Source organism: Mus caroli, chromosome 18, assembly GCF_900094665.2.
Source record: "Mus caroli chromosome 18, CAROLI_EIJ_v1.1, whole genome shotgun sequence".
In the NCBI taxonomy this organism is placed as follows: Eukaryota; Metazoa; Chordata; class Mammalia; order Rodentia; family Muridae; genus Mus; species Mus caroli.
Window position 1 is genome coordinate 57,827,154 of NC_034587.1, and position 24,656 is coordinate 57,851,809.

At 52.7% G+C, this 24,656-nt stretch overlaps 1 protein-coding gene across 2 annotated transcripts in view; it reads left to right on the forward strand.

Annotated features, from left to right (window-relative positions):
• The first annotated feature begins 6,854 nt into the window (after nt 1–6,854).
• Pdgfrb (platelet derived growth factor receptor beta) overlaps nt 6,855–24,656 on the forward strand; it is a 39,983-nt gene continuing 22,181 nt past the window's right edge. For both annotated transcript variants that reach the window (XM_029471954.1, XM_021150828.2), the window contains exons 1-3: nt 6,855–7,261; nt 21,832–21,877; nt 22,898–23,218. In XM_029471954.1, coding sequence (XP_029327814.1) covers nt 21,838–21,877; nt 22,898–23,218 — 361 coding nt within the window. In that variant the 5' untranslated portion in view covers nt 6,855–7,261; nt 21,832–21,837. The remainder of the gene's footprint in view (nt 7,262–21,831; nt 21,878–22,897; nt 23,219–24,656) is intronic.

Here is a 24,656-nt window from a genome sequence, read left to right on the forward strand (position 1 = left end):
AGTGAGTTTACCGTCAAGGGAGGTGTGCAAGGGATTGCTGGGCATCTCCAGTAAGGGGTCGCACTTTTTCTGGGGAAAGCAGGAAATTGGTGGCCTCTAATCCTCTATATGCCAGTTCTTGCCTAGTCAAGAGGCTTGCCATTTGGGATTAGAAATTTATTTGCTCACATATTCATCCCTTTAACACAGACAGACTGACCCACACAGCCGTGCTGGCGCCATGTTCAATAATGGAATGAAGTCCCTCCTAACTTAAGGTGCCTTCAGTACTGGGGGCAAGGTGTGAATTAAATGTTCAGTGAAGGGAATATCACCTCTTGGTTCTAGTTGGGAGCCAAGCTAGAGAATTCTTTGGGAAGGAGGTGACACATCGGTCGGGGCGAGTGGACAAGGGCAGTGTAGTCCAGTGGTCAGTGTGCACCAAGGCCTTAGGGGGCAAGGAATGTGTGTTCCCCTAGAACTGATAACCCAGTCCTGAGTGAGAAGCAAGAAGCTGATCTGAGAACACACCCACCCCTCCCAACCTCTGCACCAGGAGAGGGAAGCTGGGCAGGGATCCTGAGTGACTGAGACATAGCCAGGATTTGATAGTGGCTTAGAGATGGATGGGTCAGGGTGTCAGGGGACCTTAGCAGAGAGAAGCACAGTTAGGAAATTCAGAAGCCTGCTGCAGAGACGTTTCTCAATGCTGTACCCTCAAAGGGTGGACATACCGCCCCTCACCGCTCCCCCCCCCCCCCCCCCCCCCCCCCCCCATCTACAGGCGCTCCTGGGCTGCACCACCCTTTCTGAGTATCCGCTGTCTCTCTCTGAGATGGCACACTGGTTTGTGACAGTGGCACTTCCATACACTGAGCAGGTGCTGAGAGTGACATCTCACGGCCAGCGTGTGTCACCTCCGCTCATCCTGACCACCATCCAGGGAAATAGAATCGATTGCTACCCCATTTTTTTTTTCCAGATTAACAAATGAGTTCAGAGAGGTAAAATCACCTTCCTAGAGTCACACAGCAAACCCATCTAGCTGGCAGTTTTTCTTCCCTCTAGAGATGGTTGACCAGTGAGCACAGAGAAGAGTAACCCTGACCCTGACTCCCCCACCTGACAACTTGTTAGCTGGATTTTGCTTAACAAATTGCTGGTTCCTCTTCCTCCTCAGCCTCAAGGCTCCAGCCACCCTCACACCTAGGTGGACCCCCTGGTTAGAGGCTTTAGCATCAGTTCCTTAACAAAAGGAATCATAACCTTATTTAAGTCTGAGATTGTAGTGCTGTACACCCCCACCTCTGACCTGCCACCAGATCTTGAGCCCCTGGACACCAGTTTCACATGTGCCCTCCGGGACTGTTAACTGTACCACTGTGCGGGCCCCGCCTACTCTGAAGCAGCCTCTTCCTTTCAGGCATTCCCCTTATCTCTGGGCGTGGCTGTTTATTGGGCCCCTCCTTCTTCCCTCTTCCCCCTGGAGACTCTCACTCCGGGGCCTCCTGGGGTGGGGTACCCAGATGAAGGCCTCATAAAGATCTTGCTGATAACTTGGTTTATGGCCCTGGAAGAGAAAGGTCTGGGGCTCAGTTACTGCTGAAAACGGTTTGCTTCAGGGAAGCCAGTGGACACCAGGGCTAGTGTCAGACCCACCATGCCCCCACCCCTAGCCTGCTGAGCCTCTCTCCAGACATCACACCAAGGGCCAGACAAGCTTCTTCCTCGCTCTCTGTCACTGGGCAGTCTAGTTCCTTTCTTGGGGTCACCAGTTCACCTCAGAAGTGGGGATGGCTGTCAGCATCTCAGAGGCAGAGATGAGCCTCGCTATCGCTATATCGACAGTAGGGTCCCCTGGAATAATTTTTGGCTTCTAGACAGGCCTGTCCACTTCTCCAGCCCCTCTAGAGGTGATATCGCCACCTGCTGGCCCTCTAGAGCATGACAGGAGAAATTAGTCCCTTATTGCCTAGTCTCAGGTAACAGCGGTGTTGGGGAACTGAGACAGCCTCAGACACCAGAGATCAAAGAAGACACCAGAATCAGGGCTCAGAACAAGCACAGAATGTCCTTGTGCCCAACAATGTGCAAACAGACAGGCCAGGGGAGGAAAGGAGGCACGGAGACTCAGGGGTCAAAGCTCAGAGAGAGCCTAGAGGTTCCAACTCTGATTCACAGTTGCGCACAAGCTCCCCAGGACTCCAGCCCAGCCTTACACCCCCACGCTATACCTCAGCTACCTGGTCTCATGCATGCTGAGCTGCAGCGGCTTGCTGGCCTCAGAATAAAAGCTGGGCTCCCAAGAGCCCTCGAGTCTTTGCGCTGGCCCCCAGCTGCCTTCCCCATCCTGGCAATCCCTCTCCTCGCTTCTGATCTACCACTTCAAGGTCTTGTGAGCCTCAAAGAGTTTGCAGGGGCTGATCCCTTTGCTTTCAACACTGTTCCCATTCTTGTTTCATGGATGGCCTTTCAACCTCAGGTCTGAGCGGAGATGCGTCTTCCCCAAAGGAGCTTCTCCAGGCCTGAGCATGACCCCCCCATCTGCCCAACTCTGTGATTTCTGTATCTCTTTCATTGTACCAACCACAGATTGGTGTTGTTCATCTGTTGCTTCCTTGATGTTTGCTTGTGAGCTCTGGGAAGGGGCGTGGGGAGGCAGGTCACATAGTAGGTGTTTGGCGAACTAACTCCCTTCATGCAGATGCACAACGGGAGAAACGGGACAGCCTGAAATTAGGGGTGAGAGGCCCCACGGAAGACATATTATGTGCCTTCAGTCAGGTTCTGTACCCACTTCTGGGTCTTAAGAGCCAGTGTTCTCATGAGGGAGAAACAATATCGTCTTCAAGGGTGCTACTGCTGTATTTCTTTGAGACTTCTGTATATGGTAGGAGGATGTGCCACAGTGCCCTGTGTTCCGGGGGCACTGAGGTAGCATAGGATAGGGTGGCTGGGAGGCTGGGGTAAGTATGAATGGACATGTCTTGAACGTCAAATCTCCTGCTTTAGTGGAGCCTGGCCCAGGAAGAGGGTTCCCAAGAATCTCTGTTGAAGGTGACTCATGTCCCTGCTGCCTCCCTCGGACATGTGCTCCAAGTGTCACCAGTGCTGTGACTCCTACCCTAAGACTTGACTTTCCAGCTACAGGTAGTGGGTCTACCTATCTGCTCACAGTGAGTAGTAGGGAAGGATGCTGGGCTAAAGCATCCTCTACCGCTCAGGCACCGCCCTGCAAAGCCTTCCATTTCCTGAGCTTGTCCAGTAGACGACCCTAGAGGATGTCCTTCCGGACACCCGAGATGACTGTGCTAAGGTCTGGGACGTGAGCTGCTTCCTCACACCCCATGCCTGCTCTGCGAGCCTCCAGGGCAGCTTCAGGAGCGTGGGAGAGCCAGCTGTGGTAGCTGCTGGTGCTGAGCTGATCCACAGGGACTTCTCCCATGGGGATCCCCTTCCGGGCCCCTCAGCCCACACCCCACAGAGCCCTGCTTCCTGCTCTGACAGTGAGGGAGGTATAAGGGGTTATGTGCAACCTGGACCCCTCCTCTAGGGCAGAACGCGGGTATAAAACTTGGGGCCAAGCCTTTGTTGCCATGGTATCTGTGCTCACACTGCAGGATCATACGGCCTCGCATGAGCCACTCTGTCAAGACCCCTTACGTTGGCTATAAAGAGAGTGGGTGGAGGGGGGTCCTTCCAGCCCTGATTATGGACTCCTGTGACAGCAGCCCCAGGGAGGACTGGTTATCCTTTGTAGTACTCCTCTCCTTCTGCCTCTAGGCTTGCCCCAAACCTGTATGAATCTTGTACTCATGTCCCTCACAGCATGTGAGGTGGGCACACAAGCCATTATTTTAAAAACCCCAAGGCTCTGGGCATTCTGAGAGTCACACAGCTAAGACACAACTGAGTTTGGAACCTCTGGCTTAGCGCTCAGATTCTCACCCGTGAAGTAGACCACCAATCTGCGTAGGTGAGAAAGAAGCGTGACGCCCCAAGGCCTGGAGCCCCTTCTGAACTCTACCCACCACCTGCTCTCAGCAGCGTTTCCCTCAGTGTTTGACCATAGGTAAACTGGCTCCCAGGATCTGGGCGTGGAATGAGTGTGCTTGATTCGTTCTGTCCACAGTGGGGCTGGGACCATGCTTGCCACCCTAGAGTGATGCTACATACTCGTTCCCCCACAGACTGCTGAAGAAGCTGCGGGTGCAGACCCAGCCCTGACTTACCTGCTGTCTAGAGCAGGAAGCAGGCTGAGCAGCTCAGGGACTCATTCAACAAGGTCTTCCAGCTTCAAACAGAGGCTGGAATCAGAACTCAACTGTAGTCTCTGGGTCCCAAATCTACCCTCAGCGGTAATAGCTGAGTCCCAGGATCCAGGCCTTCAAGAGTGCCCTGTGGCACTCTGTGTAGTTCTGTATCGCTTGCATCCCATCACGGGGAGGAGAAACAGCTCCTGTGCCCACCAAGGGTTAATGGTGGTAGAGCTAAGTGCTTCCAGATGGGCCAGCGGATGGCTGGGCTGGCCGGAAATGGCAGCCCCCGGCATCTCTCGGGGATCGGCCACCGCCACTCCTTCCCTCTATGCTGTGTCTTTGGCCCCCAGCTGTCCCCTGCCCCAAGCCCTGCCAGTCTCCTTTCCCTAGGTCATCCCCAAGGTCCTTGTGCTGAGAAACTGAGGCTCAGACAGGATAAGGACCTATACAGTGATTGTGAAACTCCAGGGCCAGGTGTTCTCACTTCTTTTGGGACTATGGACTATATAGCTTGCTTCTTACAAGCTATCCTGCTCACTGCAATTGATCTGAGGGTTCAGAGAAGCACAGCCAGTGAAATTCTGGGGACACGGTTCTCCGCCCAGTCCTTTGCTAAGTAATTGCTAAGAAGATGAGACCAAGAAACGAAAGCAAGATAAATAATGGAATCTCAGATGTACCTGACCTGAGACCTTTGTGGGACTGGAGAAGAGGAGGGGCGTGGGGCACAAAGACACAGATGATAGGGTGAAAAGAGGGCAGAACCTAGCTGTTCCTGATCTGGGATACCCCGTCTCCAAACCCTGAAGCCCAGCTTTCCCCAGAAGTGGGAGTGTATGCGTTCACTAGAGTCTTAACAGTCCTTTTGAGAGGATACCCAGTGAGGCTTTGAGAGCTAGGGCACCTAAAATGGGGGAGGGATCTAGGGAGGAGAAAGTGGAAGAGAACCAGCCAGGACCTCCGTGGAGAGGGGCAGGGGTAGGCAGGAACACAAGGAGAGATACCTCGCTGGATCACTGCTGGGTAGGCTAGGAGGAGGGTGGGGCAGGGCACCTGTCTCTGCTCCTGTGGTTCCAGACAACTTAGTCCCACCTTTGCTGTTTCTGTGTGAGCTCAGGAAACTCACTGAACTTGTACCTCAGTTTCCCTGCTATAAAACAGGGCAAAGAATCTCCTCCTGTTTCCTCGGGAGCCTTAAGATGCTAAAGGGGGTCTGCCTGAGCACATGGGGGCAATGTACTGACTGGGTGACCTCAGGTAGTCATGGTCTCTCGCTCTCTGTGTCACTTACCTCTGGGCCTTTGTTTCTTCTAGAAAACAGAGCAAAACAAGACTGGAATGATCCTTATTGGGAGAGTTTCAGGAACCTGACACCAGACTCAGTCACTGCTGCCTGGACAGTCCAGTCAGACATATGACAGTGAAGAAGAGAGTGTTTATATCTCAGTGCAGTCACACTGGGAAGAGATGGGAACTATTGCCCTACATCCTGTTTGTGGTATTAACAAGAGATGGAGACACATCTAGAGCAGGGACCAAGAAGAAAGAGTCCATAAGTCAGGCTGCCTCCCATTATCCTGTGGTCTGGCGCATGGTGATCTCACACGTCTGATTCTGTGAGGTTCCGCAAGATTCTGGGAGGGTACCACAGCTTGAGAGGGGGACTCAGTCCTATCATCCTTAAGTTCCTGGAATGATCTTCCTGTAAGCTTTGCTGTTTCTGGAATCTAAGAATATACTGTTTTTACACAGGGTCTCCCTGGATAGCCGAGAGCCATTTTCTGCTGTGCCTATCTGGGATCACAGGCATCCACCACCGTTCTCAGCTTCTTAGCGGTTTTCAGCTTGCAGTGAGTATTTAGACAGGCACGCCTTTGATCTGTACTCATCTGTATGTGGAGATGAACAGGAGTCAGACCCAAAGTTTAAGGTAGCAAGGGAGAAAGCTCCAGGCCTAGGTGAACGGTCAGGACTCAACAGTAGCAGTGTCAGCCCTGGGTCTTTCTCTAGTGTGTCATCAGCCACTCTTTTCCTGGGAACCTGCTTAGCTAGGAATGTCTCTCCAACTCAGGTGGCCTCTTACTACAGAGGCAGCACACAGTACTGGTCCTCAGGTCCTCAAACAGGGCAGATGTTTAGTGAGGTCACTACACAAATTATCAGCACTTCCTTTACAGATGGAGAAATTGAGGCACAGAGAACGCGCCTACACACACACACACACACACACACACACACACACACACACACACACACACTAGCACCCCAGGTACCATGGTGAAGGGAGGCTCCATTTGACAGGCATCAGGCAAGTGGGGCAGGCCACTCTAATAAAAGTGACTCAGTGGCTGGCGTGGGCAGCGGAATTTCTAAACATCCTGAAAGAGCCGGTGAAGGGAGGGAGCAGAGGGAAAGGAGGAAGAAAAACAAGAAAGTTGGGGGAAAAGAAAGAGAAAAAAAAAAAAACCCTGAAATTGAAAACAGACACACGCGTCCACCCTCCCTGCTCCACCGCTCCCCCCACCTCCCCGCCTTCCCCAAGCTTGGCCAATCAGAATCGGCCCTGCAGCCTTTCCCCCAAAGTGTGTGGTGGTGGTGGTGGTGGGGCAGAGAAAGCCCACAGTGGTGTGAGCTCTGGGGCTGTCTGTGGCCACAGTCCCGGCTACCCTATCTGGGACCTAGGATTGCTCTGGGAGTAACTTTGAGAGAGGAGAACAGAGAGGAAACAGTCCAGAGCCAGAGCGGGTCCAGACCAGTCGTCAGTCTCCTGCCTGCCAGCTAGACCTAGGGCGGCCCCTCAGGCTGCTCCGCTCCTCCCAGAGGATGCTTTTGGAGTGAGGAGGGGCCAGGCTGCTTCTCACCCCTGAGCACCCTCTCCATTCCCCTGACTCTCTCAGGGCTTTCTGCAACCAGGTCAGCCCTTCTGCTGCTGTCCGTTTTTGGGTCCAGCAAAGTAACAGAAGACAGCGAGGTGGACTTCCTGGAGGGGGTGATAGCTCACATCAGAAGCCATCTGTAGTCCGGTAAGTCCAGGGAGAAGAAACCCCATCCCGTGTTTTGTCCCCCTGTTCTTAGCCCGTGCCTCTTTGTGCAGGAAAAAAAGAAAAAGAAAAAAGAAAGAAAAAGAAAAAAAATTATAACAAATTCAGATGGGAGAGGCAGGGACTCCCTTTGATAGCAGGGTTGTCCCTCCATCCTCCATGGGTGGCTCCTGCTCCCTCAATCCTGCTGCCTACCCAGTCTCTTCAGACACCCACGGAGCTTTCTGGGTGCCAACTGAACAGGACCTCCGAGGCACAGCAAAGTCTGTGGGGGATGGGGAGAGGTAGCAGGGGCAAGAGAGGAGAATCCAGAGGTAGCCAGCTGCTTTTGCAGAAGCCAGGACCTCAGGATCATAGCCCCTGTCCCTCGGACCTAGCCTAAGACTAAGTCTGGCCACAGGCCAGTCAATCTCCAGGCCGACTTTGGAGATCTTAAATAGATTTGCAAATTTTCCAGATTCCTGAGACATCCTTCCAAACCCCTAGCCGCTGCCTAGAAAACTCTGGGTCTCAAAGTTCTGGATGGAGGGAAGTTTACAAACCCGCCTATCGGTCATGTGTCTGGGGTGGGGTCTAGTTCCGGGCTGTCAGATCTGGGGGCTCCTCTGTGAGGAGGGATTGTAGCTGGTTTCCTTCTGTCACAGTCTGTTATTTTCCTATTTGTTCTCTCCTTTGGTGCTTGCTCACTCGCTCGCTTGCTCGCTCGCTCGGCTCCTTCTCCACCCTACCCTAAAATCTGAACTGAGTCTGATAACGCTTCCTCCCTCTTGCCCAGATCTCTCTGTTTCTCCCCAGCATCTATAGACTGGCAAGCCCCACCTCCTCACTACAGAAGGACCAAACCCAGCACTCTGAGTGTCCCCTGTGATGCTCACCTGCATCCAGGGGCATGGATGCTTCCTTTCTCTATGTTGATGTGACAGACACCTAACTGGAGCCACAGCCCAGTAGCAGGGCTGAGGTGACTGTAAGTTTCCTCTACCCCACAGCCCCAGACAGACCTGGGCCCTTGGTCCCAGCCTGCTTTCTTACTTCCAGATGGTCAGATTCCAGCATTTGTGAGAGGAATTTACACCACCCTGCCTGGAGGCATTTGCCCTCCCCTCATCCCCCTCGGAATGTTCTTCCTCATCACTTCCCTCTCCTGGGCCCTCCAACCACAGGCTCTTCCAGGCAGCCCTCCCTGGTTCCTCCCATCTTGTCTAGCACCCTTCCACTGGCCTCCACTCGACCTCTCTGCCGCTGTTTGCACAGCACAGCTCTGTGCTGGCCCTGCTCCCCGCTATCCCGGATCCAGCTCTGGGTTGTCAGTGGGAGTGCGGTGTCCAGGAGGAAGGATTCACTGAAGCCTCCAACCAATCTTTGTAAAGTGATCAGTCCTCCCCAGTCTCCAGGGAATGAGCAATCGTGGTGTCACTGTCACAGTGAGCCTGTTGCACGTCCACTTTGTATTCCTTACAGCGAGGCTTCGGAGCCAGTTTTGTTACCCCTGTTTATGGAAAAGGAAACAAAGGCTCTAGGCTCACACAGCAGAGCTAGTGTTCAGGCCGAGGTGCAAGTAAACCCAAGGCTGTGTCCCTATGCCCTGGTACTGCAGCATCAGGCCGGTTTCCCTCCTCCTTCTCCTGCAGGACTTCCTCCTGGCTTCTGTCATCCCCAGCAGAAAGTGTAGCATCAGGCCTAGATGCTTCAAGACCCCCCCCCCCCATGTCTGGTCCTGAGCAAGGAGGGAGGCTGTCTGGCAGGCTCACACACATTTGCATGGCAGAGTGGTGTTATCAGCAGCCCTCTTTCCTCCGTGGGAAAAAAAAGCTGGACTTGTAATTGCTAGCAGATGTTGGGAGGCTGTGGAAAGCCCAGGGGATTCAAAGTCAAAAGCCCATTCTTACATAAGCACCCTGGGGCTAGCCTAGCATCTCTGGGCTACTCCATACCTAGGCTTTGGGAGCACACTGATCAACAGCAGGTGTTAACTGTTTGTTTAGAGACAGGGTCTCTTTAGGAAGTCCCTACTCTTGACTGTACTGCCGCTCACTATTACAGACCAGATTGGCCTCAAATGCACAGAAATCTGCCTGCCTCTGCCTCCTGAGTGCTGGGACCAATGGTGTGTGTTACTATGCCCAGTCATGTGTTAATTTTTGATGTGGGCTGAGTGTGTTGCCTCTCTGTGAACAGTGTGACAGTTTGTGGGCTTAGCAAGATACAAGATGTTAGCCTGATTACTGCAAGCTGTGGCCACAGCTGAGGACAGCCAACACTCTCCACTTCCTGTGCATCAGCATCCAGATAGGAAAATGGTCTATAGCCCTAGAAACCTCTGACTGTGGAAGGGACCTAGACACTCGGTACCTGTATACAGGCTGGGTTTGAGACTAGCTGCCATCAGGCTGTGAGAGGGAACCTGGTTCCAAACCAGCTGCCCTCATGCTGGAAGGGGGAATCTGGCTTTTGTTCTAGGTAGGCCGCTTGGTGTGGTGGAGAGGAAAGAAAGAGAAGCCACCAGATATTCCAGAAAGACAGTTCTGGATCCTGGCAGTGGGGTCCTTGGAATGGGACTTTTTTTCCATAGTCAGCTTACCCTGGAAGCAATTAGGTAGGAGAAAGGAGTCCGTTGCCCCCCAGAGGCCCTCTGTGGCCCCTCTGCTAGTATGGGCAGAGCCAATGTGGAACAGTTGTTAGGTGTGCTTTAACCTTGTTTGTGCCTTGAAGAAACCTTGAAGTTCTCTCGTTGGTCCTCAGTGCTTGGCATTCAGAGAGCTCGCACACATTTGCTAGGCTGACTAAATCTTGCAATCTTAAGGAGTACATACAAATCCTCCCCATTTTACAGATGAGGAAGTACCTGAGGAGGCTTAATCAGTTGCTCAGAGTCTCGCAGATAGATAGTCCCCAGATAGGGTCTGGACTTAGCATTTGGGTGTTTCTGGCTTCAGAGTCTCATGAGGAAAGGCTGGGTGGGGTCCGGGACCCAGTATAAACTCCAAGGGCCTTGCCCCATCTGTCCACAGCATTCCAGAGAGGGGCTCCAATCCCAGAAGGCCATGTGACAGCCGTGGGCCTCCGTTCTCTCTCAGTCGAACAAAGAGGTTGACCCCGATGATCACTGAGCTCCGTGCCACCACAGAACAATTCCAGGATTCCAAACCCTGCCAGCCCAGACTGGCAGTGGCACAAGCCCTGCTGTGTACTCAGGGATCATGCATATTTAACTTTACAATGAAAGGTTTTTTTTTTTTTTTCTTCTTCTTCTTCTTCTTCTTACCCTTTCTCTACACATTGCAGAAAGAGGTCTGGATCAATGGCTGCTAATGGAAAACCTTAACCTGCAATAAGGAGGAGAACTTTCTAACCTGGAGAGGCTCCTTTAATGCACGCGGTTTCCCGTCCCAGGGCGTGTTCCTGCCAGCTTCATGCCTATTTCCCTAAGAGCAAGGAGGGCTGTGTGAGAATGACCTGTAGATCCTATCCAGGGCTGAGCTTTGATTGGAAGAGGAAGCAGGCTTTTGGTCCAAAACAAAGAGGGGCACAAACAGGAGTGGCATCTTTGGACCCCCAGGGAGCCACCCCTATGAGAACAATACAGAATTCACACACTTGCCACTGGCACAGAAACGCTCTAGGTATCCTTCCCCCACAAGGCGTAGGGTCTGAGACTCAGAGAATGGCTTCCTGGCCACCCAGACCTGGCCCCAAGGCTCTTCTTCCCCCAAGCACTCTCTTAGGGGCACAGATAATGCTTAGTCTGATGGAGGTGGGAGAAAATCAAAGTATGTCTGTGTACAGCTTTAATCACATTAATACCCTCGCTCCTTCGGCCTCGGCGTATGCCTGTTTGATGTCTTGATACTTGGCGCTTTCATCTGCTGGATGTTCTAGCTTCTCCATTCTGTGATGGGCAGACAGCACCGTCCCTGGGGAAGGTCAGAGGCTCAAGAATTGTCCGAATGTCAGAGATGAAAAGGTTTGCAGGTCTCATTTGGTTTGATTTCCCTATGGTATGGGGGTGGATCCAAGGTCATAAATAAAAGACAGGATGAATCTCAAGCCAGGCAGATCACAGGTAATGGGAGCAGGCATGTGTCCATACCACCACCCAAAAGACACAGAGGGGTCCCTGATTCACCTGCTGTTTAGGGACCAGCCTTCATGCCTCTCTGGGAGATAAAGCTACAGGACAATTTTTTGCAGGAGAAGAACAAAGCTCACCCCCACTCCAAACCTCTCCGTGCTCCAGGGTTTCAGGTATCGGAGGTTGGTTTTGCCTTCGTAGCCAAGGATGACCTTGAACTTTCCAATCCTCCTGCCTCTGCCTCCTAAGTGCTAGGTTGATAAGTGTGTCCCCCAATGCCCAGTTTTCTATAGTGCTGGGGACCAAGCTTTCTTGCAGAGCAAGCACTCTGCTGACTTGGGCACAACCCAAAGAGCCTGCTTGAAGGATGGGACTCCCTGGTGTGGTTTTCTGGATCGTAGAACTCCCAGACCCACTCCTTCTCCGTTCTGACCATAGGCTTCTCTTCTGTGAAGAAGGGAAGAGGAGGGGAAAGATAAATGGCTCTAGCAGCCCACCTGGCTCTGCTTCTAGCACTGAAAGCCCTTTCTGGGTGCCATGGTGGCAGACTCCTTTTCTAGACAGGGTCTTATGTAGCTTAGGCTTACCTTGAACTTGATACTCAGATGAAGTTCACCTTGAACTTCTGACCTTTCTCCTTCCATCTCCTGTGTGGAGGAGGGGCAGGCACACACCACCACTCTGAATTGATGCGGAGCGGGGGATCGACCCGGAGTTGCTCACAGGCTAGGCTAACACTCTCCCAACTGACCCACATACCCTATTCCTCCTGCTAGGCTTTGTGAGGCCGTTGGTCACGTTTTGTTGGGGACATTATTACTTTTCTTTCCTGGCAAGTGGGTTCCCAAGAGCTGTAGTCCCACAAGCTCCTCTGCTTTCCTGAGGCTGAGCTTAAATGGTACAGAGGCAGCAGGGAAGTTCAGACCGCTCCAGAGGGAGGCCAGCCTGGTCTACAGAGTAAGCTACAGAACAACCAGAACTACATAGAGAAACCTTGTCTCAGAAGAGAAGGAGGAGGAGGGGGAGGAGGAGGAGGAGGAAGGGGGAAGAAGGAGGAGGAGAAGAAGAAAAGGAGGAGGGGGGGGAAAGAAGGAGGAGGAGGAAGAGGAAGAGGAGGAGGAGGAGAAGGGGAGAAGGAGAAGGAGAAGGAGAAGAAGAAGGAGAAGAAGAAGAAGAAGAAGAAGAAGAAGAAGAAGAAGAAGAAGAAGAAGAAGAAGAAGAAGAAGAAGAAGGAGAGACAAAACAAAGCACCTCCCCTTCTCACTTTATAACTGCCCCACATAATATATACCTGCTGCTGCTGGGGGCTTCTGGCGGGGTTTGGAACAACTTCCTTCTGTAAACAGGACTCTGACTCTGTCCCTGTGCCAGCTCACAACCTCCCATGAAATACCTGCTCATTCCACTCTCCTATGTGCCCCACCCCCACCCAGGTTTGCCATTATGGCACTCTCACCTCCAGTAGCCAGCCATCTGTCATCACTGTTAAACCCCTGAAAAAAATGATTCATTGCTATATCCAAGGCAAAGGTCAAATCCTCACCCAGTGCCCCAAGCCATTCCCAAAGGCTTGCCCTCCTTCCCTGCCTGTCACCCATAACTTGGCTGATAAACCTCAGTTCTAGTCTAACAGACCTGTCGCTGCCTTTCACCCCACATGCCCTCCCACTTCCCAAAGGTCGCTCACACAGAATGCTGTGCCATGGCTTGCCCTGGCATCATTCGTCATAGAACCCAACTAAACCCCAGAAGCCAAGCCTCACAGAATCACAGCAGCTACCATTTACTGATCAGGGAACGACGCCACAGGCTCCTCATCTCCTCTAACCGCCATAGCAACTGCAGAAGGCTCTCATGGCACTCTTCCGGAAACATAGGCACAAGCTAACCTCAGAGCTGCCACAGCGAGGCCAGGTAGGAGAACTGAGATTTGGTGTGGACAAAGTGGCTTTATGATGGAAAAGCTCTCCCAACCTGCTTGAGCTCCCATGCCATTTCCCTATCCTGGGTGGCATCAGGGACAGCCTACTGACTTCAGGATACCATACGTCTGTCTATTCTGCTCCCAACAGCTGCCTGTCTTGTCACCAAGAGGAAAAGAGTCACCCTTGTCTGCCCAACCCAGTCCCCACCCTAGAAAATACTGTCACTGGGTGATAGCTGAGGATGAGGCCTGAGGAAGAGAAGGGGTCACTTTGCATAGCCAATCCATCCCATGCTGTATAAGCGACGACAAAGAAGGGATCACTGACTACAGACAGGCTCAGTCTTACATTGGGAATTTGGAGAGATACAAAATAACCATTAGGTTTGTTCTGTGGTTTGTGGAAAATCAAATTGAGGGCTAGAGGAGGCTTAGGTGATAGCCACAGACTGGGAGACATCTATCAGGTTTAGCTTATCCTTAGGTTGTCCACTCTGTGGGTGGCTGAGGACACTTCTCACTGAGCCTCAGAGTAGCACAGGGGAGTGGAGCTGTGGCAACCTCATACTGTCGGTGGCTCCCACTAACCAAGGAGCCCTGGCAGCTCCCACTTCCCAAGGAGCCCTTCTCTGGACCTTCCCAAGCCATCTCCTGTATTACTGACTTCTTTTCCCTGACCACACTAGTCTACCAGGTCTCAGCTGTTCATTCAAGACAGGCTGAGTGAGTGGGTTCTCCTGTGGGCAGAGAGGGATAGAGAAGGTGGTCTCTGACTTTGTATGGGGGTACGAGGTCCTCCTCCAAGTATCTGCTTGCATGAACTTCATTCACAGCCTCAGTGTAAAGGCCTGGTTTACAGCCTGTTTTAAGGCCCGGAGAAGGAACCATGAAGAAGGCGAGTTAACAGAGGGAGAACCGGAGGGTGAAGCAGGAAGGGATAGGGAAGAGATGCTGAGAACGTACGGGAGAGGAGAAGGAAACGTGAACACACTTTCCTTCCCAATTCACTGCCCAGGAGGGCTCTGAGGGGAATCTCAATGCTCTATAATTGGCACGGATTCGTGTCGGGGTTTCTTCGTAGCCAGCAGCTCCTGCCTGGTCTGTGGGCTATGGGCTGGTGGGGGAAGGCCGTGTGCTGGTCTTCCAGGCTTGGGTTTCGAGGTCTGCTTGCCCCCTGCCCACTTGGCTCTGGGAACACATTCCCCATGAGCTTCCCCCCCCTCCAACACCCCCCCTGCCCCCAGCCCACGGCTGATCCCGATGGTAGCAGCCAGGGAAACAGAAGGTTTGCTTGTTTGCGCCTGCTGCACTCATCCCAGCCCCAGCCTGGGACCCCTCTCAGGGGCTCCTTTGGCTGCCAGGGCCTGGTGCTCTCAGTTGCCATGGTACTAGATGAGGCTGGGGGTGGGGGTGGGGTAGGCAGGGAGGGCAGCTGAGGGAGGTGGAGGCTAGAACTCTGTAGCTTCCCAGGCTCCGGCCTGCTGTGGGTATTCTAGGGTTGCTGGAGCCATAGAGGCAGGCCAGAGGCAGAGCTGGCAACACACTGAGCCAGACTCCCTAGATGCTCTATCTCAATGGCCCTAGTGACAAGACTAAACAGGTTTTTCTCTGAAAGGATTTCCTTCTGTTTTTTTGGATAGAACCTTACTATACAGTCTTGGCCGGCCTAGAACTTCGAAGGTTGAAGCTGACCTTGGACTCATAGAGAGCTTCCTGCCTCTGCTTCCTGAGTGCTGGGATTAAATGTGTATACCAGCCACCATACCCAGGCTATGGGTCCTTCTCTTAATACCCTACGGATGCTCAGATTCTATGGTGACGTCTCAAAGGGGCTCTGACTCCTGTCTCACTTTGTCTTTTGAATTGCTTCATGACCAGCAGGGGCAGGTCCCCCTGTGCACTGCCCTCAGTTGTGCTGCGTGGATACCGTGTGTGGATACAGCTGTTGTGTGGATAAAATGAAATCTGTGGGCCACTTCATTAAACAGAATGTCTGGCCCCACATTAGTTGGGGCTTTCATTTGTCTTCAGATTGGAACAGTGGGTGGGAAGAAAGGTTCAGAGGCTGTGGAGAGGTTGGTGCAGAGTAAGACAGATTGTACTCCCCATAGTAAAACCACTGTGGTGGGCTGCTCTCTGAGGACCCTGAGCTGTCTAGGTAGAAAGGGCCATGGAGGCATTGGTAAGATTCCTGTCTCAGGCTGTGTGCAATTGCAGAGAAGGTGGGGAATAAGGCATGTGTGACCCCTACCGGCCCTAAGATTGTAGCATGTATGACTGTCAATGTCTTTGTCTTTGGCCTAGCTCAAAAGAGAGTGTGAAGAACAGAATAGGAATAAACAAGCAGCAGTCATGTGACTGGCGTGCAGTTGGTGCTGCATGGGCTTCTACTGTCTGTTCTGTAGGCATGTTCAGTGGATATGAGAAGGCTGGTAGATAGAAGCAGGGACCAACCTGTTAGTCCTGCAGGAGAGGCAGAGAGTGAGTGAGTGGGTGTTGGGTCTGCGTGTTAGAGAGGCTTGGGGACAGCCTACCAAGGATTTCGCACTGTAACCTTCGCTGGGCAAATGATGTGTGTCCTTTCTAGACCTCAGTTTCCTCATCTGTGAAGTGGGAATGCAGCAAGGTGTGGTGGATTGGACCGAGAACCTGACACGCTCACTTTCGGGAGAGCCTGGACCAGGTGGCAGGCAAGGTCTTAAATAGGCCTTCTGTGACTGTGCAAGGGGTTCTGAGCCCAGAGGGGATGGCCCAAGGTAGAGCTGCTACCATGTTGGAACTCCCCAAGGCCATCTAAGTCCCCATTTCTTCTGAAATAACTAACAAGGGACGCCTCGAGTAAGCCCTGGAGACTGGAAGCCAGGGGTCCCAGGGCATCTGCAGAGCCAGGCTGTATGGCCTGAAACGAAGCCGTGGGGGCTGAGCCTGAGGCCAGCAAGGCGCCTGAGGCAGGGGGCAGGAAGTGCTTGCTCTGCAGGCGCCTGGGCTGTGGGCAGAGGCATGGTTGGATATCCCATCCTCCTCTCTGACCTCCTTCCCAGGCTTGGTTCCCAGCATGCGTGGGGACCCAGGTCCCCTCCCTGGGGCCCCTAGTGCTGTCAGGCACACACTGAGACTTTCCCACAGGCTGTTAGAATGTCATTCAACCCCCAGCACACACACTCTGTGGGGGCTGGGGTGGGGGTTTGCCGGGGCGGGGGGATCGGTTTGTTCTTTATCTGCCTGGTTCCTTTCCAGACAGATGTTTCGTTTTATTTTGGACTTCCAGAAAATAGGGGCTGTTTCTTTTCCATTTTTTTTTTGTCCCCTGGGGAGGCCTCCTGGGAAGAGGAGCACAGATTGAGTGTAGTTCCCTGGGGAGCAGAAAGGATGGTGACCTCCGTCCTGACGATGGTCCCTATAGCCACTGTGGCTCCTAAGCGGCCTGTGCCTGAGGGCCACAGAGAGAGATGTGGAGAGGTCAGGGGGATAACAGGATCAGATGGGAGCTTCAGAGAGAGGGAGTGAGGACAGAGGGGACAAGGGAAACTAAGTAGGGAGGCAAGGGACATAGAGATGCTCCTGAGACCCCTGGGGGGATTCACTATGGAGTGACAGCATGCTGGGACTTCTCCAGTAAAATGTGCCCTAGGGTAGAGGGATGGGTCGTTTCCTTCCCAGGTTTCTCAACCCACTTATAACTGTACCCTCACACTCCAGACCCTCCGCTGGCTCCGAGGATTAGGGTGGAGCGGGGCAGCTTCCTAACTGGTACTATAAGGTCAGCTGGCTCCGGGAAGGCTAGAAGTGCCAAATTCTGTCAGGTCCAGGCCAAGACTATTGTCACTTGCTCACTGTCCAGCTGCTAGCGGAGGATTTTGTCCCTGGCTGCAGATTCCTCTTACCCTCGCTCCCTCCCCCCCACTTTCTCCCCCCTCAACGCCCAGTCTAGAACTGGCTGACTCTTCTGAGCTGAGTCATGGCATCCCAGTCTGGGTTGAGGAGACTCACCCCCACCCTCACCCCTAACCCAGCATTCCAAGCCCACGGGGCAAGGGTCCCGAGAGCTGTAATGTCAGTCTGGAGAGTTTTCCCACTCTCTTGTCCTGGGCTGTAAAATGGGACGACTGAGAGGGGATAACCAGGTTTGCTTCCATCTGTCTGGGGGCTGTGAAGAAGCCTTGATTTGGAACATAGGACAAAGCCAGGAAGCAAGTTTGTGTCCACTTTTGTCAGTGATCTTTTTAGCAGGTCACACCTCTGAATCTCTGTCACGGGTCTCCCCCTGTCTGGGTCAGGTTAAGGAAAGTGATTCTTCTGTGGGGAGACAGAGCTTGATGTAGCTGGACCCTAGACAGTGAGCAGGCGCTGGGAGTGGGACTCAGGTAGGCAGGTGAGCTCCAATGGCCCATAGCCCACTTGAGCCCATCCTGCTGAGAGTCAGTGGGACTTCTCATTTCCCTGGCCCAATTCTTAGCTTCCCCATCTGTACAGTGAGCCTCAGAAAAGGATAGGTAGATGTTTCCTGGCCATAGGGCACTGGCATCCCAAGATTCTGACCTTGTGACCCCAGGATTGGGCCTCCCACTTGGGTATCTTGTTTATTCAGAACTTGGTGGGACTGAAGCTGGCCGACTCCACCAAATGCCCCTTTGAACGGCAGCTGGCTTTCTGCTCTTCCATCCCATCGCATTTCTGTTCGATCTGACCTCTGCCCCCACTCAGTGCCAACAAAACCCTCCACATTTGAAACCAACTCTGCGGCCACCCTTAAGCCCGAGTATTGTCTCATTCTCATCTTAGAACATGGTTTTGTGCCCCTGTCATAGGCACTCCCAGACTCCGTACCTCTGGGACCTGCCTCTTGGGTCCTTCTAACATGCAGTCACCAAGTTCTGCTGACCCTCAGGGACATTCATCTCAAAGCCATCTGTCTCAATCAGTCCCCACCCACTGCCCTCTGCCCAACCACACACTGTATCAAGGGAAGCCAGCAGGGGGTGGCAGGCGGTGGGCAGGCACGCTGCCTCGGTTCAGCCTCTTGTCTGGTCTGCATTTCTTGGCAATTTCCCAAAAGCAGTTTCTGTCTTTGTTCTCTTACCTACAAAATGGGAATAATCCTTCTATGAGTTGTCAGAGGATCCAGTGAGACTGAACATGCCAAGTACTGTACAGCAAGAGAGGCTTGGGGCTCCTTTATGCTGGTTCACAGATACGTGGGCAGAGGGCGGCTGTGATTTTGTGTACACATGGTCTGTATATGTCCTATGTTGGGGGCGGGGGGGGGTTACATGAGTGACTGATATACACAAGGGCATTTCTGATGGACACCTGGTAAAGCTTCCAAGCATCCGTCCGTGCAGTGTGCACGTGCACTGGGCACTGAGGGGGCTGTGTGCACGTGTGTCTGGTGTGGTGATGTGGGCACCCACATGGTTCGTGCCTGCGTGACGGCTGGGCACACACCCGAAGAGCTACACATGTGTGCAGAAGAACGAGAGAGAGAGAGAGAGAGAGAGAGAGAGAGAGAGAGAGAGAGAGAGAGAGAGCGCGTAGGCAGCATCTGGGCTGTGTGCATGTGTTCGCCGTATGCAGGACTCCTTTTGGCAGCAGTGCAGGCCCCGCTCCCCCAACCCCCCCTTCCCAGGCTGCTTGTGTCGTGGGAGCCTCAGGACCCCGAGGGAGGAAAGCTGATGCTGGCGGATGTGGCCAAGATGGGTTAGATTTATTTAGATTAAGATGGTGGGAAAGGAGTGGGAAACTCCGAGTGCTTGCGACAAGCGGGAAGGATGGCCTGAGCCTCTGAGGATGACTTGTCCCCCTGGGGCTCGCTCCTGTTCCCTAAGGGGTATCTCACAGCTGTTGTGAGAAGCTGAGCAAACCCCCATCTCTGAACCTGGCCTGAAGAGGACAGCACTGAGGTCTTCCTGACCACAGCAAGGCAGTGAGTGGTATTTGGGGATTTTTTTTTTACCCACTCTGATGAGTCCTCGATCTGTAGCTTGCTGTCCATGCCTCCGTCTAGACCCCAAGTTCATTTGATGGGATGTCACCTGAAAAGTCATCTAACTCCCAGCGGTGTAGAGAAAGGAATTTTTGGCCATTTAGACCATGTGTCCGAATCTACATCCTGGATCAGTGAGATAAGATGGGTCATGGATTCCCAGGTACTGTGAGCTTAAGCATGTCATCTGCATTCCTGACCAGCCATTTCTTCTTCGGGATGCCCCACTGAGAATAATGGTGGCCGGAACTTTCTCTGGAACTTTCTCTTTGAAAAGTCAAACAGGTAAAACTTTTGAATAGTGACAGCTCTTTAAGATCACAGAGCTGGGGCCTTTAATCTCAGCTCTTGGGAGGCAGAGAGGCAGGCAGATCTCTGAATTGGAGGTCAACCTGGTCTACAGAGTGAGTTCTGGGATAGCCAGGGCTACACAGAGAAATCCTGTCTCAAAATCAAAAGAAAACAGCAAAACACCAAAAAAACACCCAACCCCAAAAAACCCAAAAACAAATAAACAAAAAGAGGCTCATCACAACCTGGAATGAATATGCAAACGAGTCCCAGGCTATCAGGAGATCAGGTCATTGTCACAGTGTGTCAAGGGCCTGGTGAGGGGAGCTGTTCTTATTTCAGAGAGAATCAGACTGGCATCTTTGACTTGCAGTGTCCCTTAGCTCATGTGCTTTGTCTGTCCTCCCGACAGCTGGACTCCACTTTGTGTCTATGTGACCTGATCACAATGCTAAGCCTCTTTGGGTCTCTACTTCACATTTAAGACTCCTTCTCAACTTGGAGTCCTTACTTGCTACCCCAGCCTTATTCCTTGCCGGAGAGGTCCTGAGAAGGGAAGATGGAGTGCGACAAAGCAGAAGGGTAGGGGAACTGCATGCCATGAGGTTCCAGCCTACAGGGTCAACACAGCCTACCAGAGTCAGGCCAGCCTCCTTACAGTGACCTCCCATCCCCTGACCAGCAGGCCAAATTCCTCCTTTAGAATAATAAACAGTGTGGCCAGCCAGGGAGGCTGGGAGGGGAGGGGAGGAAGGCTGAGATGAGCCCTCCCCCATCCTGGGCTGCTAATGATTTTCTTTGGCCCACATCTCTGGCAGGAAGTGGGGAGCCAGAGGGGCACCCACCAAGGGGAAGATGGCCTCTGTGGAGCCTGTTGGCTCTGCACCCAAATGCCGTCTGGTCTGTGCAGCTCCAGGATGCCTGGTGTCCAGCTGGAGGGTCGGCACCAGAGGGTTGTGATGGGGGAGGACTGAGATTGGGGCATCAGGAAGGGACATTCTAAGAGGAGAAACTCAGGGCCAGAGGGGGCCTAGGGCAGGCTGTCTGAGGATGGGTTAAAGAAGGAAAAGCAGGTTTGTGCAGGTTGCTTCTTAGGGTCTTGAACAGAGCTGGGTACCACCTTGTTCGTGTCTCATGCACCATGCGTGACTACAGTCCTTATGGATGGTGCATTCATTAGCTCCTCTCTGGCTGGAGGCTCTGCCCATAGACTCGGCCCAGGCCATGGAGCTCATGAAACCCCGCTCCTCAGCCTTGCATAGCAAACTAGAAAGAACAACGTGATGGAGCACAGCGGAGACAAACTGGTCCAGGCTGGGCAGCCTTACAGTCTCAGGATTCTCCTTGTTGCCTGTCACATGACTGCTTCCTATGTTTCTTGATCTGTGACTCTGACCATACCCGGCTATTGGCAATTATCTGGAATCTGAGGAAGATTGAGAGGCTGTTGAGAGGAAGGACGGACGAATCAAAGACTCACACGATACAATGTGCCCTGTTCCCAAGACTCCTCTCTTTCTCTCTCTCTCTCTCTCTCTCTCTCTCTCTCTCTCTCTCTCTCTGTCTTTCTCTGTTCTCACTATTCAGCTGTCTCCCTCTTGAACAGGCTCTGTTGGGAACCTTGGGGAAACGTCTTTGTTCCTCAGTTTCCCCATATAGACACGGAAGGTGGAGGTGGAAAGTTTGGCCTCCAAGGGCCTTCAAAGCTTGATGAATTAGATGGGGCTAAGAACCTGGCTCCTCTCTCCTGGGCCTCCTTTGCAGCTCTGTGCTGAGTGGGGGGGGGGGTCCAGCCCACTCCCACATTCCACAGTCCTGACCCCCGCCCCCTCCCCACTTCCCTTCCCACAGACATCCCATTTCCTGTTGTGCTTGTGGAGGGAGCTGTGGGAGCTCTCCAGGCTCTGGCTCGCCCCCCTCCTACTCCTCCAGGCCTTTCATCACACTTTCCCAAATATTTGTCCTGGCAGATAAGTGCCTGGTATTGGAACTGTCACCGGGAAGACGGGGCTGTCAGAGCTGGCTGGCCCCCAATCTAGCCCAATTCCCCCACCTCCATTGTCACATACAGGGAAACTAAGCCTCATAGGCAAAAGACTCAACCAAGGTCATGTAAGATGTGGAAGCAGAGAGGAGAGTGTTTGGGGACCCGGATGCCTTCACAGCCTTGAGATAGGAGGTTGGATGCCCAGGCAGAGTGGACCCTACAGGAGCCAGGTCTAAGGTGGGCCCTGGCACTGCCTTTGCCCACACTGGACTCTGATCCCTGTTTTACTCTGCAGGACACCATGGGACTTTCAGGAGTGATGCCAGCTTCAGTCCTCAGAGGTAAGTAAGCTGGGGACAAGGGTGAGGGCCCCAAGGATGCCCCTAGGGAGGGAGCTGGCAGTGGTGATGCTTGGTAGGCACCATGACCTGAGAGTCTGGAAGCTCCACAGGGCTCTTGAGCCCCAGTTTTCCTGGATTGGGAGGTGGTCTGTGGAGGCCTCTTTCATCTGCTCACCTATTAGCTTTTCTTTACATCCACTCAGTGGATCCCTCCTTGCCCAGAACCAACAGCTCAAGTTCCTTGCTTATCCTCCTGCATCCAGAGCTCCCTCTGAGACACCCCAGCCTCCCCTACCCCTCTTCAGTCCAGCTGGATACCTGCCTTCAGTTTTCCAAGGTCTGAGCAAATGCCGAGCATCATCAGTGATAAGGCAGTGGCCTGCCCTACTGACCACTGTTTGATGGCCCTGCCGACTGGCTGCATCTGTCCTAACTTTCATCACTAGAGAACATGAGGGTCTGGTGAACAGTAGTGACCATAGCAGCTTCTCCCAATCCTTCCAGAAGGGGCTTGGAAGAGGCACCAATCATTTGACGCATACACATCTTAACCCTCCCCAGCCCCTGTCCTTCAAGCCCCCAGGGGCCTCAGCATCTCAATGGCCCTAAGTCTACCCCAACTCTAAGCTATGTGAGAACCCCTTTCCTATGGTATGGTCACCTGTGAGCTCTCCAGGAACCTAAGCAGCTACAGAGAAGAGGACCAGGGAGTGACCCGGAAGGCAATGCAGGAACTGGAGGTCCGGGAATTGCTTCCACAGGATTTCCTGCCTCTTTCTCCTGCGTGCTGCCTGCACATAGCATAGCTGAAGGGTTTGGAGGCTGGAGTCCAAAGAGGCAGAGACCTAGGACAGGAGCCCTTGAGGGCATGACAGTGGTCAAACAAGCAGCTTGCATTGAATGGGAGGATGTATTCTTTAAGGTCTTGGAAGTTAGTCAGACAGGCCTCCCAGACAACTCAGGGGGAGGGGTTAAGGTCTCCTTGCCCTGACCATGACGTGTGACTCTTTCTGCTCAAAGGCCAGTTGTTGCTGTCCCTGTTATGGCTCCTGGGACCACAGACCTCCCGGGGCCTAGTCATCACGCCCCCTGGGCCAGAGTTTGTCCTCAACATCTCCAGCACCTTTGTTCTGACCTGCTCGAGTTCAGCTCCGGTGATGTGGGAACAGATGTCCCAGGTGCCCTGGCAAGAAGCAGCCATGAATCAGGACGGCACCTTCTCCAGTGTGCTGACACTGACCAATGTCACTGGGGGAGACACTGGGGAATACTTTTGTGTCTACAACAACTCGCTAGGGCCGGAGCTCAATGAGAGGAAGCGTATCTATATCTTCGTGCCAGGTAAGGACACTAGCCTGTGTGCCTATGCCTTTACCCTCATCTCTACAGCACATAGCACAAAAGGAAACTTGAAGAGTACCTCAGGGCTCTGTGAGATGCAGCCTTGTGACACAGGCAAAGAGCAGCATCCAGCCTGACTCAGTCCAGGAGCATGCTCTTTCCACTGGTTGTCTGCTCGCTCCCAGCCCTCTCTGATCTCGCCTTCCAAGAATTCTGCATTCTCCGTTGGTTTCACCCTGTTCATTTTGGCTCCCGTATCCCACTGCCCCGTTCTTTGAGCCCTAGGTAGCTTATGACCTCTTTACTCCTCGTTCCAACTCCAGCCCTGTCAGCATCGAATGAAGAACAGGAAATGACCAGTGAGAACGTCTTCTTCAGTCTCGCTGTGCTCCTAGAACAGGAGATCCAAGAGTATTTGTAAAGGACAGAATTGACCAGCACACTGTTCTGGTGTGGCAAGAGCCAGCATCTAGCAAGGGCCCCCTCAAGATCTAGGGACCAGCATCTGGCAAGAATATCTTCTTTATTTTTTCTTCTCTTCTCTCTTCCTCGTCCCCCCACCTTGGTCTCACACGTAGCCTTGGCTGGTATGGAGCTCACTGTGTAATCCAGTTGGCTTCAAACTTATAGAAATCCATCTGCCTCTGCTTCCTGAGTGCTGGGATTAAAGGCAGGTGCTGTCGCACTGGGCATCTTTCCCTTAATTTTTGAGGCAATGTCTAGTTGTTATATAGCCAGCGATGACCTTGAACCTCTGACCCTCTTACCTCCACCACCTGAGTGCACTGTGGAACCTCTTTCATGAATGCTAGGCAGGCCATCTACCCACTGAGCTACATCTCTAGCTGCAGCAAAAGCCTTGCTCCCTTATATCATGGAAAAGACTGAAGGGCAAGAAGAGAAGAAGAGGCTCAACTTATCCTTTGTAACTGCACCAATTCATGATGCCTTTATGAGTAATCCACATGCCTCTGCTTTTCTTTTTAACACCGGGGATTGAACCCAGGGTCTTGTCCATACTAGGGAAGGACGTTACCTCTGAACTAAGATTTATTTATTTATTTTATGTATATGAGTACACTGTAGCTGTCTTCAGACATACCAGAAGAGGGCATCAGATCCCATTACAGATGGCTGTGAGCCACCATGTGGTTGTTGGGATTTGAACTCAGGACCTCTGGAAGAGCAGGCAGTGCTCTTAACCACTGAGCCATCTCTTTAGCCCTAAATTAATTATTATGTGTATATATTAATTATTAATGTGTATAACGTGCACTCTGTGTGTGTGCATGTGTGCGTGTGTTTGTATGTGTGCCTGTGTGCGCATGCATGTGTGTGTTTGTGTGTGTGTGTGTGTGTGTGTGTGTGTGTGTGTATCAGCCACATGAAGGCCAGAAGATGCTGTTGGATCCACTGGAGCTGGAGTTACAGGCAGTTG